The sequence below is a fragment of the Mus musculus genome, chromosome 5 (genome assembly GCF_000001635.26).
Source record: "Mus musculus strain C57BL/6J chromosome 5, GRCm38.p6 C57BL/6J".
NCBI lineage: Eukaryota > Metazoa > Chordata > Mammalia > Rodentia > Muridae > Mus > Mus musculus.
The window spans coordinates 3689430-3709379 of record NC_000071.6 but is presented as its reverse complement, the minus strand read 5'-3'; the positions used below and the strand labels follow the sequence as shown (position 1 = coordinate 3709379).

Sequence of the window (19950 nt, the reverse complement as noted above, 5' to 3'; positions counted from 1 at the left end):
ATGCAAAGCTTTCATTTTTAAATATTTTAAATATAGATGTGTACTTTATCTGACACTATGGAAAACTTGTGTTAAAACCTAAAAAATAAAAAGTATTAATAAAGTTTTATATTGTATTTTTCTACCATAGTTGCTAATGTCTGGTTGATTTATGGAAAATTTCCCACTAATTTTGAAAAATCAATAAAGCCACATGGCAGGATATTTGTATCAAAGCAGTCACAAAGTTTTCTTTTGTCAGCCAGGAAAAGACTTTGCACAGAGCTTTAAAACAAGTCTAATTTATTGAATAATTGCATGTTAAATGATAAATGAATGCACAGAGTGAAGACGTGGAGAGCAAAGAGTAGTGAAGAAATAGAAGTGATATAGAAGTCACATAGTTACTGATAGTACATGTATCTAGTCAAACTATTTCCTAAAAGTATTAAGTGCCATCTTTTAAGTGCCTATGCAATAGCGACCTTCACCAATAGATCATCAGAAAAAAACAAGTAATAATCTTTAAGTGTTAACTGTTAAAATCAATAATTTTAAATGATTATTATAATCAAATAAAAAAATTAGTACAAGTAATATTCTTGGTCATGAAGAATATGTTAAACATTAATAATGAAGTTATTAAAATGCCATGGAAATATTCAAATAACTGAAGAAATTAAAGAATTTATAATAACAATACTACTTTATTACAACCTGAGTGGTACAGCCAAAACTCTGCAGAAATGATACTCAATTAAAATAATACAAAATAAACAGTAAATTGCGAGTGTTGTACAATTTTTTTCTTTTGATCTTGCCTCAAGTTTTTATTTGTAACAACAGCATAGGACACTGGTCATCTGCAAATAGTGTGTAGGTAGGTAGGTGTGCCACAGCAGTCCATCTGGCTTCACATTGGCAGGAGCCTTTTCTATGGGGTCTTCACAGGGGCCTGGGCACCTTTGAGGGCCTGAGCTGGAGCTGAAGCTGGGCCTTAGCTGTAGCTACGGCCTCTGCCTTGGTTTGAACCTTTGGCTTTAGTTGGCAGAGCCTACAACCCTTGGGTTTGTGGCTGGGGCCCTTTGGCATCTTGGGCTTGATGGCCTGAGGCTTCACCAGGGCCTTGATGGCCTCTGCGCGCGCACTCACTGCCTTTGCATTGTTGGCTTGCATCATCTTCAGGCCTTTCTTGTTGTGCTTCTTGGCAAAGCACATGTTCCTCAGGAACTTGGGGTCAACCCCCTTAAGAGATTCGTATCTTTGCGACCGGGGTTTCTTGATGCCATTTCTGTGTCATTTGAGTGTATGGTGTGGTTCCTGGACTTGGCCATGTCTGCACGGGAACACACGGCTTTTTCACCGTCTGGGACTGGAAGAGAAAGAGGTGGTTCAATTTTTTTAAAATAATTAATTAATTTAAAAACACCAGTAAGAACAATTTTTTGCATTAATTTATTTACTCACTTTACATCCCAATATCTGACCCCTTCTTCTCTCAGTCACCTTTCCCACATCTCCTTCCCCATAAGAACAATTTTTAAGACAGAAAATATTTTTTTTTAAAGCAATGACTGAGCCATGCAGTGGCAGCATACCCCTTTAATACCAGCACTTAAGAGGCAGAGGCAGCCAGGCATGGTGGCACACGCCTTTAATCCCAGCACTCAGGGGACAGAGGCAGGTGGATTTCTGAGTTTGAGGGCAGCCTGGTCTACAAAGTGAGTTCCAGGACAGCCAGGGCTATACAGAGAAACCCTGTCTCAAAAAAACCAAGCCAAAAAAAAAAAAAAAAAAAAAAAGGCAGAGGCAATGGATCTCTGAGTTCAAGGCCAGCCTGGTCTACACAGAGATGTCCGGTTGGGGCTCAGGGGGGCTCAACAACAACAAAGTAATGACCAATGTAGCAATAAATCTTAGGTTTTAAAGAAAGCTAAGGTAAACCACTAAACTAATATACTAAAGCAAGGATCTGAAGGATTTCAGATATACAACAAAAGGGGAACAGAGAGTTAGAGAGTCAGAAAATTCTATATAGAAACTAGACGCAACCAGGAACAAAAAATGAGAAGCAGAAAACGTAAAACTATAGTGATAAAACTGTACTTTAAAGCTGCATGTAGTGGTACACACCTGTAATCCTAACATGTTACATGCTGAGGCAGAAGGATCAGAATGCAAAGCTAGCCTGAGCTATGTAGCAAGACCCTGCCTGTCTCAAAAACAAAGCAGACCTATCACTCTTAGAGATGGCATGATTACGTACCTAAGAAGTATACTACTACTAAGCAATAAAAATTCAGCTTAGTAGGAAATTACAAAATTAACTTGCAGAAAATAAGAATTCTCCTGTCTCCTGGCAACGTCTTGATGAAATGGATAGACCTTCCAAGTCTAAAATACGATTTAAAAATATGCAAGACTTTTGTTGAAAATCTTTTCAAATCCTCTTTAAGACAAAAAAAGGTGGCAAACAAAAATGCCAGCGGATTGTCTTTCTGCATCCAGGAAAACTAATTCAGATGATCATGTGGTAAATCAAAGCAAGTTTAATTAGGAAAATGTTGAAAAACAAATTTAGCAGGGGAGGTAGCCTTGCAAGATAATATGCCATGAAAACTCATGGTATATACTTGAAGCGCTGTGTATGGTACTGGCATGTGAATACACAGAGAGTGAACACACTAGAAAGCAAGCCTAGGAAATAGATGCATACAATGGGAGTTAATGTGGGGTGATGTCAGTGTATAACCAGATATATAACCAGTGGGGAAACATGAAGTAGTCAGTGCATGATGTTGTGATAACTAGACAGCTCTAAAGTTGAGTTCATATTAGAGAAGATAAACCCAAGATTTAAATGTTTAAAAATAAATAAATGAACCAGTACCAGAAGTATTGATAGAAAAAGATACCAGAAGAGTGTAGAATTGGAAGATTTTTTTGACACAGAACCCATAAGCATAAAAAGATGAATTTTCATTTATAACTGTATAATTGTCTTCTAATTATGGTCTACTTAATGAGTAAATTTTTAGTTAATATATGGAGATATCTGCATATGTTTCCTTTTAAAGTGCAAGTATGACTTTTGCTGGATTTGCCTAGAAGAATGGAAAAAACATAGTTCTTCCACTGGAGGTTACTACAGATGCACTCGCTATGAAGTCATCCAACATGTGGAGGAGCAATCCAAGGAGATGACAGTGGAGGTAACACCTGCCTAACTGTGTTCCAGGCTCCTGGGGGGGGATTGACATGTCTTCATCTTGATGAGGCATTCCGTTGAATATACTTTAGAGTGAGTGCCCTTTAAGCAAAAAAAAAAAAAAAAAAAAAAAAAGCTAAAAATTGGGAGCTTTTTTCTTTCCATTTTTTTTCTTTTTTTTCTTTTGATGAAAATATGGAAAGATCCAACTCCAGCCTGCCTTTGTAAAGATTTAAAACCATTTTTAATATAATATCAGCATTACAATATATTATTATATACTTGTGTCTTTTTTTTCCCAGTCAGGCCCAAGGAGGGAATGTTTCTTTTTTTTTTTTTAATTAGCTTATTAATTTTATGTGTGTGGTTGTTTTGCCTGAATATATGTCCATGCACATGTGTATGCCTGCCTGGTGCTCAGAGATCGGAAGACAGTATTGGATCACTTAAGACTCTAAGCTGTAGTTGTAAGCTGCCATTTGGGTGCTGGGAGTTGAACCTAGATCCTCTAGAAAAGTAGGCAGTGCTCTTAATCACTGAGCCATCTCTCCAACCCCCTCAGTTGTCTTACTTTGCTTGTCTGTTAAGCCTAGATCATTTTTTTAAGTTTTTTTTTTTAATTTTTATGCATGGGTGGTTTGCCTGCATGTGTATCAGTATATACATAGTGTCCATGGTCAGGGCACTGGAGGCCCTGACGGTGTAGTTACAGGTGGCTGTGAACCACCACATGTGTCCTGAGAATCAAACACGAGTCCTCTGGAAGAACAGCCAGTGGCCTTAACCACTGAGCCAGCTCTTCCATCTCTCTCCATTGTGGTGGCTATGAAGTCTCAAGAAAGTTCCACCTGACTCTACCTTGATGAGGGTGCTCCTCTAGGCGTGCCAACAGGCCCCCACTTTCTGGTCTCTGTGATGATGTCTGGGAAATAGAACAAGAGATCTATGATGTCCATTTCCATGAAGATAGATCTATAATAATGGCCTCACTTAACCCATCACCTCTTCATAGGTCCTGACTCCAAATTCAAGTCACATTTTGGATTAGTGCTTCAATGTGAATTTTGAAGAGATACAAATCTATTTGTAGCTGTAAGCCATGCAATCAAAATTGAAGATGTAAAGTCTGGAGTTCATTATTTTATCACAGAGAATACAGACAGACAACTTTAAAATGTATTGGTCATTATATTCTAGCAACAAGATAATAAATATATCTGCATGCATTGCTACCCAGTATTAGTGAGACATTAATCCCTCTCAAACCATTTTTAAGAGTAGCTTTAATAAAAGTCATTTGTGTACTTTTGTTTCCTAGGCTGAGAAGAAACATAAACGGTTTCAGGAACTTGACAGATTTATGCACTATTATACAAGATATAAAAACCATGAGCATAGTTATCAGGTATGTCCCAAATCATTACAAATGAGATAAAATACTCTGTTAAGAATAAAGAGGCTGGGTGCAAGTGGATCTCTGTGAGTTCAAGGCCAGCCTGGACTGCAGAGTGAGTTCCAGGACAGCCAGTACTACACAGAGAGACCAACCTCAAAAAAATAAAATAAAGATTATTTAAATTATTTATTTCTGTTCCTTTAGTTAGAACAACGCCTTCTTAAAACAGCCAAAGAAAAGATGGAGCAGTTGAGTAGAGCTCTCAAAGAAAGTAAGTTTTAAAGTGTGTGTGTGTGTGTGTGTGTGTGTGTGTGTGTGTGTGTGTGTGTTCACACACATCTGCTAAGTAAATTCAGTGGTAGAGGGCAGTAGTGTCCTAAAAAGGACAGTAGCCCTATGAGCTGCTTCTGGCATTGTCCTAAGTCCTCTTAAGCCCTGGGGACATGCTGGCATGTGATTAGCATCTATGAAACTCCTAAAGCAGCCTTTGCTGTTAGCAGACAAAAACCACACTGTAGTTTTCCTTCCTCTGTGCCCCTGCTGGTCTCTAGTCCTGGCAAAAACAATGGGTCCCTAAAGAGCTTCCAAGAGGGGCAGGGCATGCCCAGGGCTGCTTCAGACATCAGATAAGAGTTTGGGAGAACTGAGCTCCAGAAGCAAAGCCATGGGAGGGCCTAATTTGTGAGCTCCAAATTAGAGGTTAGAGGTTAAATAAATAATTCCTAAACACAGACAGAGTGTTGATCATCATTGGGGCACAATATCCACCTCAACTACACAGAACATAATCTCTGGTTTGCTTATTTTTGAAGAGCTCATAATTTATATGTTAAAAACTCATTTCAAACATAAAAGTGATCTGTTATATTTGTCTCAGTTCATAAAATAATTTGCTCTCATACTCTTTTTTTTTGTGAAAATAGTTTTCTAATAAGACAGTACAAAAGTTAAATAAATTAGAGTGGAGGCACCACTACTGGCCATGTTTTCCTATTAATTATTATTCTGTAGACTGTAGAGGTTATATGACTCTGCTGTACTAATATAAACTCAGGAAATGTCCACAGTGAGGCTAGAAGAAAACTCTCAGATGTGTAGTTCCCCATGTTTAGAACTGTGTCTGGCTTACAGTAAATATTCAGTAAGTGCAAATTACTGCTTTTATTCATATTAAATGTTCCAAGCAGCATAGTAAAGTGAAACAACCTGCTGCTTACACGTCTCACATGTATTATAATGAAAGGCAAAGGGTGTTCCTATCCGTCTGCATTTATAACCTACTACAGAGACTGATAGAGACATAGTACATGCAGCTATACTAAGGTGTTCTATGTCAGTGTGTACATCCATATGTAGTATCTTTGTAAAGGTATGAATTTGATTTTCAGCAGTACTTCAATTTGGATCTACAGCTTAATGTCTTTTTATTTACAGTTTAGAAATAAAATGTTATGCAACTTGGTGCTATTTTATTAAGACAGTTTCTTCTCTTTTCCTCCTTATTCTTCTTTCGTTCTTTTTTCTCCATGATGGTTTTAGCATCAGTTAACCAGTTGTTCCTCAGCATTTACTATCTGGTTTGTTTTTTACAGTATTGCTTTTGCAGGGGAGTAATTATAATTAGATTTCTTTTCAAGCAAGCAACATAGCAGAGACATTTATACAAATTCTTGTTTCATGTATGAGTGTGTATCTAGATTTTTAGTTTAGTCAAAGTATGTATTTGCAAAAACATACACTGTCCTAAATGTCTTTGTAGCTGAAGGAGGCTGTCCAGATACCACTTTCATCGAAGATGCAGTGCATGTTCTTCTAAAAACTCGGCGCATCCTCAAGTGTTCTTATCCATATGGATTTTTCTTAGAACCTAAAAGCACAAAGAAAGAAATTTTTGAACTAATGCAAGTAAGATGCCATTTTAAATTGTTTTAACTTTAAGTATGAGTAGTAAAACAGTTTTGTTTTTATTTTTAAATGGCTTTAAATAAAGAAAAATTACCCTTAATGAACTAAAATTTTCTTTGAGCTTAAATTTGTCAGCATGAGTTTAAATGACTTCTGAGCTGTGTAACATTTCTATAGCATTAGTTTATTTCAACCTGGTCAAATGTGACCTATTTCTTATTATATTAAAATGGCAGCTTTATCTTCAGAGATGAAACAAACTATATTGTATATTTGAATACAAAGTTTACCTTTTCCATTTTATTTCAAAAGTACATTCAGAAAGTTACATATTTAAAACAAAAAGCCCTAAGTCAGTCACCAGCCTCACCAGCCTCACAGTATCCCTCCCTAGTTGGAAGCCATGACAATTCCCTCCCTGCTGATTCTCATTTTACACTTTTAAGCTGCCTTCTCCTGATTTATGTTCTACATTTCTTTCAAGGTCATGGTAGTCTTGCCTTGTCCTAGAATCCTTCAGCATTTATACACAGGCTGCATCACCGCAGCTGTGCACTGGCTTGTGCAGTGACCCGAGTGTACCCTACTGTTTTGTTTTGTTTTCCGCGAATACAATAACAAATTCCTTCTAAGTGGTGACTTACCCACTACTGGGTGATTTGTACCCACTGCCTTCTTGTAAGTGCCTATCAGAGGAATGTTGTCTTCTTGCATTCATGATGACTTAACCTACCATCTTTTCATACCCTGAAAAACAAAGAAAATAATAAGCATGGTAAATAGAAAATTATTTCAAAATTTAATTTCTGATCTCAAAAGAATTTGACTTGACTGAGAAACCAGATATGCGTTGTATCTGTGTACTAACCCATTCAGCTTGTAACTCTTGTTTCTCCTTCTTTCTTTAGACAGACCTGGAAATGGTCACTGAAGACCTTGCCCAGAAAGTCAATAGGCCTTATCTTCGTACACCTCGGCACAAGATCATCAGGGCAGCATGCCTTGTGCAGCAGAAAAGGCAAGAGTTCCTGGCATCTGTCGCTCGTGGTGTTGCTCCTGCAGACTCACCAGATGCTCCCAGGCGCAGGTAAAATTTGGGCACTGCAGAAACCTCACTGGCTTGAGCCTCCAGTGGCAGGACTTTTTTTTTTTATTTAGCTAGCATTCATATTCTCAGAAGTTTCTTACACCTACAATATGGATAGCTGATAAAAGGTGTTAAATCCTTTCTGATGATTCTTCCTTTCAGAATGATTGTTTGTCTGTCACTGTGTAACTCTCCAGACTAAATTAGAATAGGTTACCTTTCACATACCAGGATTCGTAATCCAAAGAATTCTGACATGTCATTTCACATTTAATTATGTAGTGACTTGGCAGTGATACCAATAAACACCTCTAGGACATAGAATTTGGTAACTTGCCAACTTGCTGTGTTCATATTTGTATTTTGATATTATGAAATTATGAGGAAATGAGAAGTCTGCTGTTTGTAAGGCTACTTAAGCGATCTGAATTCATCCCCTGAAACATTGGCTTGCTTATTTTTTCATACATTATAATTTTACTGGTTCTACCACAATCAATGAAGCATCTTTCTTATAATTATAACACTAATTGTGTCTTTGTTTTTACATAAATATATCTGGTAAATATATTTTATACTTATGAAATTAAAATGAAAGCAGTCAGGCCAGGTGGTGATGGCGCACACCTTTAATCCTAGCACTTGGGAGGCAGAGGCAGGCGGGTTTCTGAGTTCAAGGCCAGCCTGGTCTACAAAGTGAGTTCCAGGTAAGCCAGGGCTATACAGAGAAACCCTGTCTCAAAAAAAAAAAAAAAAAAAAAAAAGCAGTCAGAACACTTTCATGCATCACAGTTATTTTTATTTTCTCCATCATTTTTTACAAGTGTAAAGCAACTTAGAATTTAAAAAAATACTGGAAGTCATTATTACTTTAATAGTTGGATCTTTGGATCTGTGGAGTGTAGTGTGAGTATCCTGTACTTTATGGCTAACACCCACTTCTAAGTGAGTTCATATCATGTGTGTCCTTTTGGGTCATTGTCACCCCACTCAGGATGATATTCTCAAATTCTATTCATTTGCCTGCAAAATTCATGATGTGTTGTTTTTAATAGTTGAATAGTATTTCATTGTGTAGATGTCCACATTTTCTTCACCCATTAGTCTAGGTTGTTTCAAGTTTCTGGCTATTGCGAATAAAGCTGCTATGAACATAGTTGAGTAAGAGTCTTTGTGGGATGGTGGCACATCTTTTGGGTATATGCCCAGGACTCGTATAGCTAGGGCAGTGAGCAAGATGTAAAGTGAGTAAGTAAAATTAAAAAAAAAATAGATGAATATGAATATGGCAAGTTACAAATAGATAAGCATTAAAGGTACTATCCCAAGGGTAAGGGTCTGGTTGTATACTTGCAGTACTGATAATGAATCAAACAGTGTGTCTAATTTCTTTGTAGCTTTGCCGGTGGAACATGGGATTGGGAATATTTAGGATTTGCTTCACCTGAGGTAATTGTGTTTCTGGGGTTTTGGGGTTATCTTCATGTTTTTTCTTCATGCAATCCTGCTTGCATCTGTACCCTGACCTGTCGTAAATCCTCGCTCTGCCCTTTGTAGCAACGTTGCCTCTGTACACCCTGCATGCAGCTCTCTCTTATAGTGCAGTCCGCTAGTGCATTCCCTGCTCAGTGCTAGTAATTACTAAAGAGAGCTTAGTCAGATTTACAGCAGGAAGTTTTGGAACATGTCTTCTACTTTGTTAATAGAGATTTAAATTCTATTTACTAGAAATGTGTAATTGTAATGTTCTATTAGTCTAAACACATTAAAAATCTAAGTGAAGAGTTTCTTGAGGTTACTGCCACAACCCGAGGTGAATTTCTTGTCATTGTTTCCCAAGGTGGACAGCCTCGCAGGAGTGATGTCTGTGTAGAGATGTTTTCTTACTTTCTGCTGCCCTGAGACTTACCAGACTGTTACAGTTGTTACTGATAAACCTTTCTCTTGGGGGAGAGGGGCACATCAGGAGGGATGAGGGTTCAGACAGGATTTCTCTGGAGCCCTGGCTGTCCTGGAACTCCCTCTGCAAACAAGGCTGGCCTCTAACCCAGAGACCTGTCTGCCTCTGCCGCCCGAGTGCTCGGAATATGTGCCACCACAGCTGGCTGATAAAGCATTTTAAACTATGAAAACTGTAGAGCAGTGGCTGTGCTGGGGAAAGATGAGGCCTAGGAACACCCTCACTCTCGCTGCTCTTCTCTCATATTTAATTTGCCATGGCCACTGTTGGATCGGAATTTAAAATAGTTTTAACAATTATTTTAATTTCCATTTGCTTTGTGTTTTATAAAATGCCATTTGATATCCTTTAATTATTATAAAGAGGAGGACAAATGGTGAAGCTCTTGCTGATCTTTGTTACCCATTTGTTTTTTGAAACTGAAAAACCATGAAAGTAATTACTATCCAGAAATGCCTGTGGCTTGTTTAAATTAGATGCTGTCTCGTCTCAGCTGCTGAGGATACTGCCAATCACCTGGAGGCTTTTTTAATTTAGGTATATGCAAGAAATAGTGACAGGAGTTTGTGCTTTAAGAATTTAAGTCAATTAAAAATACTTAAGCTGTAAAAATATTTAATATGTAATGAATAATAGTATATTTATTATAAATTCTTTTTAAATAAGCCAGTCTCCTTTTTTAAAATCAATTTTATTTATATGAGTACACTGTAGCTGTCTTCAGACACACCAGAATAGGGTATCAGATCCCATTCATAGATGGTTGTGAGCCACCATGTGGTTGCTGGGAATTGAACACAGGACCTCTGGAATAGTAGTCAGTGCTCTTGACCACTGAGCCATCTCTCCAGCCCATAAATTAATTCTTTATAAAACAAATTATTCTTTAATTTACTGATCCTGAGATTGTTATTTTGGTATCATATCATCACAGTTTGGGGGATGTGGAAATTTTCCACCTTAAAAGATAAGCTTAAAAAAAAAAAGTAAGCTTTATTCACTAAATTGTTAACACAATTTAGCAAAGAATAAAACCTTTCTCTGATCACAGTTGTTTATGTATCATCTTGCAGTTTTTGACTTAGAGTCCTGACATCTTTGAGCTTACTAGCTAATATAACTCGTGTGTGTATGTATCTTTAATATTTTTTTTACAGTCTAGTCATTATCCCCCTCCCGGTCTGCCCTCATCCCATTCCTTATCCCATTCCTCCTCTCCCCCCCCCTCCAAGAGGATGTCCCAACCCCCCACCCCTCCAGGCCTCCCAACTTCCTGGGGCCTCAAGTCTCTCCAGGGTTAGGCACATCTTCTCTCATTGAGGCCAGACCAGGCAGTTCTCTGCTGTACATGTGTCTGGGGCCTCAGAACATCTAGTGTATTCTGCCTGGTTGGTGGCTTAGTGTCTGAGAGATCTCTTAGTTGAGACTACTGGTCTTCCCATGGGGCCGCCCTCCTCAGCTTCTTCCATCCTTCCCCTATTTCAACCACAGAGATCCCAACTCAGTCAATTGGTTGGATGTAAATATCTACATCTGTCTCAGTCAGCTGCTTGTTGGGTCTCTTGGAGGACAGCCATGCTAGGCTCCTGTCTGGGAGCACACCCTAGCATTAGTGATAATGACAGGCCTGGAGCCTCCCCTTCAGGATCCCCAGTTGGGCTGGTCACTGAACCTCCTTTCCCTCAGTCTCTTCTCCATTTTCGTCCCTGCTGTTCTTTCAGACAGTAACAATTCTGGGTCAGAGTTTTTGACTGTGTGATAGCAACACCATCTCTCCACTTGATGCTCTGCCTTTCTGCTGGAGATGGACTCTACAAGTTCCCTCTCCCCATTCTTGGGCATTTCATATAAGGTCCCTCCCTTCGAGTCCTGAAGGGCTCTCGCATCCCAGCTCTCTAGTACTTGGTAGAGGGATCCCTACCTCCCACCACACCCCCCAGGTTACATATTTCCATTCTTTCTGCTGGCCCTCAAGGCTTCTCTCTGCACCCCCATGCCTGATCATGTTCCCCTCTTCCTCTCCCTGTCCCCTTTCCCACCCAGGTCCCTCCTTCCCTCTGCCTCCCACGATTACTTTCTTCTCCCTCCCAAGTGGGATTGAAGCATCTTCACTTGAGCCCTTCGGTTTGTTAACCTTCTTGAGTTCTGTAGACTGTATCTTGGGTATTCTGTACCTTTTTTGACTAATATCCACTTATTAGTGAGTACATACCATGTGTGTTCTTTTGGGTCTGAGTTACTCACTCAGGATGATATTTTCTAGTTCCATCCATTTGCCTACAAAACTCATGATGTCCTCATTCTTAATAGCTGAGTAGTACTCCATTGTGTAAATGAACCACATTTTCTGTATCCATTCTTCCATTGTGGGACATCTGTGTTGTTTCCAGCTTCTAGCTATCACAGACAAGGCCACTATGAACATAGTGGAGCTTGTGCCTCTGGAGTATGATGGAGCATCTTTTGGGTATAGCTGGGTCTTCAGGTAGATCTATTTCCAACTTTCTGAGGAACCTCCAGATTTATTTCCAGGGTGGTTGTACCAGTTTGCAATCCCACCAGCAATGGAGGAGTGTTCCTCTTTCTCCACATCCTCGCCAACATGTGCTGTCACCAGAGTTTTTGATCTTAGCCATTCTGATTGGTGTAAGGTGGAATCTCAGGGTTGTTTTGTTATGCATTTCCCTGATCACTAGGACTTTGAACATTTCTTTAAGTGCTTCTTGGCCATTCCAGATTCCTCTCTTGTGAGTTCTCTGTTTAGCTCTATACCTCCATTTTTTTTATTGGGTTGCTTCGGGTTTTTTGGAGGTTAGCTTCTTGAGTTCTTTATATATTTTGGATATTAGCCTTCTATCAGATATGGAGTTAGTGAAGATATTTTTCCTAATCTGTAGGTTGCCAATTTGTCTCTTTAAACTGATTGGTAGAATTTGTAGCAGGCATGAACAAGTGTTTATGTTGCTCTAAAAGGGCTGAGCCTAATGCAAAGAGCATAATCTTGAAGCAAAGCACCTCCTAGCATTCCCTGTGACCTCAAAGGATTTCTCTTGTCCTTTTCATCTTCTCTTGACCTTATTGTTCTCACACCATCTGAAGCATCCTGTCCCTTCACGTGCTCACTTGAAAATCTGAGGGGTCCTTGGCAATTTTCAGACAATTTTTTGATAAAATACATTGTTAGCGTGTTGCACCCTGTCAGAATGCCACTCAGGGTTTTCTGTGGGAATAGTTAGAAATAGAGCAAGTTTCCTTTCTCAAATTGCAAATGCTGTCCATCTGTCTGTCCATCCATCTGACCGTCCATCTACCCATCCATCCATCCATCCTAACTTAACCTATCTGTGTGGCTGGAAATTGAACCCAGCCTAACCCTAACCCACCCTAATCCTGCCCCTGGCCCTGAACTTTGCCACTGCCCCTGGCCCTGGCCCTGGCCCTGGCCCTGGCCCTGGCATTCTGTTAATGAATAGAAACTTATGTTCTCAGAATTACTGCACTGCTCGGGTCTTGTAGAAGTTAAGCATGTGCTCCTTACAAAGGAGCCTTGCAGTGAGGTAGATTCCCCTTTTGTCTCTGTCTAAGAAATGTGGTGTGTGCACTAATCCTGTGAGCCGTGATAACACAAGCATTCTCAAGCCTCCATCTCCAGGAAAGAGGAAATGATGCCACAGCTCAGGGGAGATGTTAAGGAACCTGTGTGACCCAGCAGGGCACTTCGCTCACTGACTTGTATCTAAACATAGATGGATGCTGAAGTCTAAAGACATTTAGGAATGGGCTGGAGCTGGAGCTCAATGGCAGAGTGTGTCTGCCCAGGGCCAGGACCAGGGCCAGGGTTAGGGGCAGGGGCAAGGGCAGGGCCAGGACCAGGGCCAGGGTTAGGGTGGGTTAGGGTTAGGCTGGGTTCAATTTCCAGCCACACAGATAGGTTAAGTTAGGATGAATAGATGGATGGGTGGGTGGCCGGACGGACGGACAGATGGACAGACAAACAGGCAAGATTAGATTGATAAAGATAGATAGATTGATTTGGCCAGATTAATAAAGTGTGGAAGTTGTATAATAATAACCTGACTTCTCTTAGTTCTAGTGCTTTCACCATAAATAACTGGGATCATCATAAGCCCAAGGCTTCATGTTTAGCCCTGGGAGTTTCAACAATGATTCTCAAAAACCTGCTGCCATACATCCTGGCTTCTCTTTGACTCTCACTTCCTGTTACTGAAATCTGTAGCAGTTTCTCTCAAATTATAACCTTTGGTAGTAACAAACATACTGTAAACTATCACCACAAATGTAAATCAAACATACACACACCTGTTTTAGTCTGTCTCCTTCCAAATGCTAAGTTGTAAATACTCCCTGAGCTGCAGTACAGCCGGCCATTGACTGAGAAGGGGAAGCTCGGCAGTGCATTGGAAAGCCAGTGTGCAGCATGCTTCTTTTCCAGCAAGTGACTGTTGAGTTGGTCGTCATCGTCACAAAGGCAGCTCAGTTTTCTGGCAGGTCCATATCAGTGTGGATGTCATCTGGGTTTTCTGCCATTGTTTCTGCTTCTGTTCCCCCTTCCTGTTCCTCCCCAACCATACTTCTTTAAAAACTACCTCCCCCCCCCCAGAGAGCCTAACACCTGTAGGAGGATGGTTGTGGTATCAATGTAGTTTTACATAACAAGACAAGACCATGGAAATAGCAGTTATGTCTAGCTCTGGAGCTTACAGTTAGCCCTAGTAGAAGCACCTGTGACCACTAGAAATTTTGATTTTGCTTTCTTCCTTATTTTCTTTGCTTGGCTAAATTTGAAGTTTCCTTTTCTAAAGCAAGTGCTTTTTATACTATGCATATAAAATCACACTTTTTTTTCTCCTAAAGAAAGTGTGTTTTAGTTTTAGTTGCATTTTTACAATTTGCATGCTCTCCTGTATTTTATAACCTTTGGTTTATGCAGGAATATGCTGAATTTCAGTATCGGAGGAGACACAGACAGCAGCGCCGTCGAGGAGATGTGCATAGCCTGCTCAGTAACCCTACAGACCTGGATGAACCAAGCGAAAGCACTTTCGGTGAGCTCCTGGGACAGTGGATGTCATTTTGTCTCTTCATCTCTTGAGTTTATTTTTAAAACTAGTAGTTGTCAGTGTTTGTGAGTTTGTAGTTTGGGTTCAGCATCGATGTAGAGATGCCTCTATTGTCTAAGGATAAAGAAAACCAGGAAGTTAATGACTAAAGCCAGAATGTCCTGGGTATTGCACCCATCTCTGCTGTGTAACTTAAGTCAAGGCACAAACCGTCTTTATCTTCAGTTAGCTTATTTTAAGGTCAGTATCAAAGTAGGTAATGATATAAAGCACTGTGAATGCTCAGAAAGTGGAAGCTCTTAATACCATTATGACATGCTTGGAACATTTTCTCTGCATTTAAAAACAAGGTAAGGGGCATCCTACCAGATTAGAATGCAATAAGTAAAAGATTCTTGTGCCCCAGGTGATCGGGGGCCTTAGCTTTCCCAGAACCCGTCTTAAAAACAGAACTATTTTAATTATTTGACTTTTAAGTGTTAAATTTTTCATTAAACATGCCTAGACTGTAATATCAGGATCAGTTGGCCTGTAGATTGGTTCTTGAGGCTATTATAGTTCCAGAACTCTTTAAATTTATGAAATCTGAAGACACAAACACTGAAATTCATTGTGACTTGGGAAAAGGGTGTGGGCAGTAGATCCTGAATTACTGAAAGCTGCATAGATGCGATTCTGAGATGATCACACTGGATATCTGTTACTGCTCCCCATCACACAACCCTGCGGGCAAATGCAGGAGATGCAGTGGGTGTGGGTATGAAGATGAGCTTTCCTGGGAGCTGAGAAAGCCTACCAGTCTATAGATGTGTGGCGACAACAACTCAATTGCCTGTGGTGCCAATTGTTTTCAAACAGATCTCCCAGAGGGGAGCAGCGGCCGCAGGCCTGGTGCATCTGTGGTCAGCTCTGCATCGATGAGTGTGCTGCACAGCTCTTCCCTGCGAGACTACAGCCCTGCCAGTCGCTCTGCAAACCAGGACTCTCTTCAGGTAGTCTCGCTGGCGGCTGGGCACCATGCCATGCCTCCGCTTCTCTGTCTAGTTGTTTCTTTCGCTGGTTTCCTTTTTCTCCTTTCTGTGGTAGAAGTTTTGTTTCAGTGGTCAATAGGGTACAGAGGGGTTCTTGTACTTAAGATTTATAAGGCAAGGAGAAAATTGTAAGATTTAAATATGTAAAATAACTTACAGAGATGGGTAAATGTGATTGGATTAAATAATTTTTCTTTAGTCCCATTTTAAAGTGGTTTGATTCTCTGTCACCTCAGGCTCTGAGTTCCTTGGATGAAGATGATCCCAACATACTCCTGGCCATCCAGTTGTCACTGCAAGAGTCTGGGCTGGACATGGATGAAGAGACCAGAGACTTCCTTAGTAACGAGACATCCCTAGGAGCCATAGGCTCATCTTTACCTTCCCGACTGGACTCTGTGCCCCGCAGCACTGAGTCTCCTCGGGCTGCGCTGAGCAGCTCGGAGCTGCTGGAGCTTGGTGACAGTCTCATGAGACTAGGAGCAGACAGTGACCCATTTTCAACTGACACTTTGAGTTCACGCCCTCTCAGTGAGACAAGAAGTGATTTCTGTCCCTCTTCCAGTGACCTTGACTCAGCTGGCCAGGACCCCAGTGCCAATGACAATCTTCTTGGCAATATTATGGCTTGGTTTCATGACATGAACCCGCAGAGTATCGCCCTGATTCCTCCAGCAGCAACCACAGAAATTAGTGCTGAGCCTCAGCTTCCTTGTATAAGAGATGGGTCTGAAGGTGTGAGGGACATGGAACTCGTGCCACCAGAAGACTCAGTGTCCAAAGATACTGGTGTTCATGAAGGTGAAAGAGCCCAGATGGAAGAAAATCCTCTGGAAGAGAATATTCTGGCCAGGGAAGAGTTGTCTCAAGCTGGTGACAGTAGTAACGAGGCAGTGGGCAGGGGGGACAGGCCAGATGCTGCCAGTCAAACCCCTCAGACCTCAAGCGACTGGCTCGAGCAAGTACATTCAGTATGAACTGCACACATTTGCTCTCTGGGTGAATCACAGTACAGGGGTCTGGGAGGTGGCGTATGCTTTAGAGAGACTTTAATGCACTTAATTTGAACTTGGTTATGAACCACTGATGTTAGGATTGAATGCAAAGGAGTTCCCTTCACATGATAACTGCAGTGCTGACTTTAACCTTACAGGGAATTTCTTTTGTGTCTATCCCCCTTTTTAGTGACAAAAAGGAGCAGGAGAACACAATGGAATAAATGGGCTGCCACCCACATTCCGAGAGAACGCAGCTCTGTCTAGCCTGCAGTCGGCAGTACTTAGGTTGACCTTTTAAATCAAAAGCTTACTCCTTGATCCTTAGATGGCTTCCTCTTTTTTATAGAAGTGAAGAGGTTTCTTCATTGTAGAAGTTGGGCCAGACAGTTCTGTCCTCGGTGTCTGTCTCCTCTCCAGGGGCCTCCTTCCCTCCTGTTGTCCAAGCAGTTTGAGCTGAGGCGTCCGTGCTGCTTGTAGTGCTGCGTCTACCACAGTGAGCAACCGGTTTCCTTTCACATCATCAAAGATTCCTTCTCATGTCTCTTCACAGTCCAATTGTGCCAAACTCTGACTCGTGCGTGCGCTGGCTGACAGGGCAGGGAGGTGTGCTGCACCCTGGGGTGCTCCAGGGCAGTTGTCAGCGTGCTCGGGAGTAAAAGGTGCCACTCGCTAGCAGTGACTGTCCAGAAATTAGTGGGCTTTTGTTGCCATGGAGACTGCATTTAAATAAATGTAGCCTGTAGCTTAAGTAAACTAAAGCTAATGCTGCTGTTAAAACAGTTTATTTTAATATTAAAATACAGTTGATTAGCAACAGCGGTGCTGTATTTAAGAGACACTTTATTGGAAGTGCAATCATAGTTCTTTGTTTTCACAGTTTTACAGTGCATTCTAATTACTAACGGGTGCAATTACTTTTAATGGTGTTTTATAACATAGAAAAACTGGAGTTTTCATGAGTTACAGTAAATCCCACAGTTATTAGCAAATTCAATACAACATCCTACGCAACATGTTACCGTGCCTTTGCCTAACCTAAATGGATAGATGCCAGTTAAGTAAGTCAGTAATTCCAATCTCAATGTCTTTTCTGAAGTAACTATGCTATGAATTGCGAAGACCTCCATGAAACCACCCATGGCCTTGCCTTTACAGTAACTATGACAACTAAGTGTTCAATTGGTTTGCCTAGATAGCAAATGCTGCTGTGTTTGTTCTCTTGCGCAATACTCATTTGCTGTTTGATCACTGTTTAGTATTGAAAACTCAACCTCCTAGTTATCAGTGTCCTACTGTGAAGAAATACTGGTCTTAGTTGTAATTACGATGCAATGGTCCAGTGTGTAATTAAACTAGAGTAAACTGTTGGAATGACTCTTGTACTTACATTATTGAAGCTAGCATAACATAAGCAACATAGATACAAGGGGCACTCCTGGAGTGCTTTGCCACATTGTTACCAGAAACCAAAATCTCTCTACTAAGTGTGTACAGGGAAGTCCTAGGCCAAGTGAACGATTGTCCTTATTATTGATATCCACGATTATCATTTTTCATTACCTCTTTTTCAAATTTTGCTTTTGAAATATTCATGTACTTTGATTTCATATGGCCAAGAAGACATTGTACTTGAGTATTTAATTGGTAATTGTTCATAGATATCAAGAGTCCTAATGGTTTTTTTTCTTCCAGTTACCACAACATTGGTATGAATCCCTATTGAAGTTAGTGGGGGGAAATGTTAACTTTGTCTACAGTGTATTACTGTATATTAAACTGAAATAGTCCATTAAAGGATTTTTTATTTGGATTAAAAATAGGAACAACCATAAAATTTCTAGACCAAGCTGTAACTTTTCCAGTAGAAAGCTCTTGTAATCCCTAGAGGCATCTTGCACATCCATGGTGAGGAGAGGGTGTACCCAGAGGATAGGAGGGGTGCCTGTGGAGATCCGGGAGTGCTGGACTTCCTGTTCCCTTACCCTGTGCAGTGCCAGTTATGATGTGCTGGGTTCCTACATGGGAAAAACTATGGTTATCCAGTTTGTATTTCCTTGGTAAATATTTTAAAACTAACACAGTCATTGACTTTCCAATTCAATAATAAAGTTTGGCAAAGCCTATTTTGTAAACAAGTTAATTTTATAATGTAAAAAAAAAGTTAATCTAACCTTGACTTGTTATTTGCACTTTCATAGTCTATACTTGATACATTCCCACTTTATATACAGTAGGATTCTACAGACCTGTAGATGTTTGGTCAAATGAATGCTGTTAATATGTAAAATTCTTTGATTAAACATTTATTACTTAAACTATTTCCATTTTTGTCTCATTAAATTATAAACTTCATTTAAAACTAATTAGAAAGCAAATCTTGCTTTATATTAAATACCCTCCAATATGACAGTATTAATTTGGTTCTATTATGTAATTGAATAGTGCCTAATATTTTTACAGTAACCCACTTGCTGAAAATTGTATACCCAAGAGGTAAATTTGATTTCACTATGACAATGTATTAAAATTATGAAATTTGATAAATCTGTCATTTGATGACAAGTGTATTAAAATTGTGAATTTAGTGCTCATTTTCATTTCTATCAATTTATGAGGAAAATGTTATGATTTCCTTGGAATCCAGCAGAGAAACAGTGATAGAACTTGAAGATCTGTTTTGTGAAATTGGGAGGAAGAAATGTATGCCATATGAATAAAATGTCGTGCTTCACACCACCTCATTCTCTGCCTTCTGGTGAGCACAGCCCTCAGCAGCCCACCTCAGTGCGCACACATCCAGGTCACCACCGAGTCCCTTAGCTTCCTGCCGCCACCGTCTTATCTATGCCCATCATCCTGTGGATCTGAAACAACTTGCGCGTCCGTCTGCCTGCTGAGTCCTTCCTTCAGTGTGAGGTGCAGCCTCTGGTCTCCTCTTCCTTCTCATGTTAATCCGAGATATCCTTTTGCCTGGCCCTTCAGGAATTAGGACCTGACACTTACTGACGTGCAGTCGTTTTAAAACAATTAGTCTTTCTCCATAGAGTGAAACCTTGAAACATTAAACTGAGGTAGGACCTGGGACGGGTACCTGGGACGGGTGGAGGTGGGGTTGGGGCTGACCTAGGGAAAGGCTGTTCCTGTGTGGCTCTCAGAGTCTCCTTTCATCTCAGCCAGGTGTGTAACTGTTGGATCTTCTCTTTAGCCTGTTGCCTTGTCAGTTCCTGTAGCCTCCTCAGAGCCAGTGGGTGATGTTTCTAGAGAGACAGCAGTGGCTCTCACCTAGACATATTATTTTAGGAGCA

At 40.4% G+C, this 19950-nt stretch overlaps 1 protein-coding gene across 5 annotated transcripts in view; it reads left to right on the top strand.

Annotated features, from left to right (window-relative positions):
- Positions 1 to 19381, top strand: part of Ankib1 (ankyrin repeat and IBR domain containing 1) — a 113126-nt gene extending 93745 nt beyond the window's left edge. For 3 of the 5 annotated variants that reach the window (NM_001289527.1, XM_017321097.1, NM_001289529.1), the window contains exons 12-20: positions 3057 to 3191; positions 4506 to 4592; positions 4788 to 4854; positions 6343 to 6488; positions 7397 to 7575; positions 8973 to 9024; positions 14487 to 14601; positions 15475 to 15608; positions 15884 to 19381. In NM_001289527.1, the coding sequence (NP_001276456.1) occupies positions 3057 to 3191; positions 4506 to 4592; positions 4788 to 4854; positions 6343 to 6488; positions 7397 to 7575; positions 8973 to 9024; positions 14487 to 14601; positions 15475 to 15608; positions 15884 to 16624 (1656 nt within the window). In that variant the 3' untranslated portion in view covers positions 16625 to 19381. The remainder of the gene's footprint in view (positions 1 to 3056; positions 3192 to 4505; positions 4593 to 4787; positions 4855 to 6342; positions 6489 to 7396; positions 7576 to 8972; positions 9025 to 14486; positions 14602 to 15474; positions 15609 to 15883) is intronic. The other 2 variants (NM_001289528.1, NM_001003909.4) reach the window with 1 other exon arrangement.
- Positions 19382 to 19950: the final 569 nt, after the last annotated feature.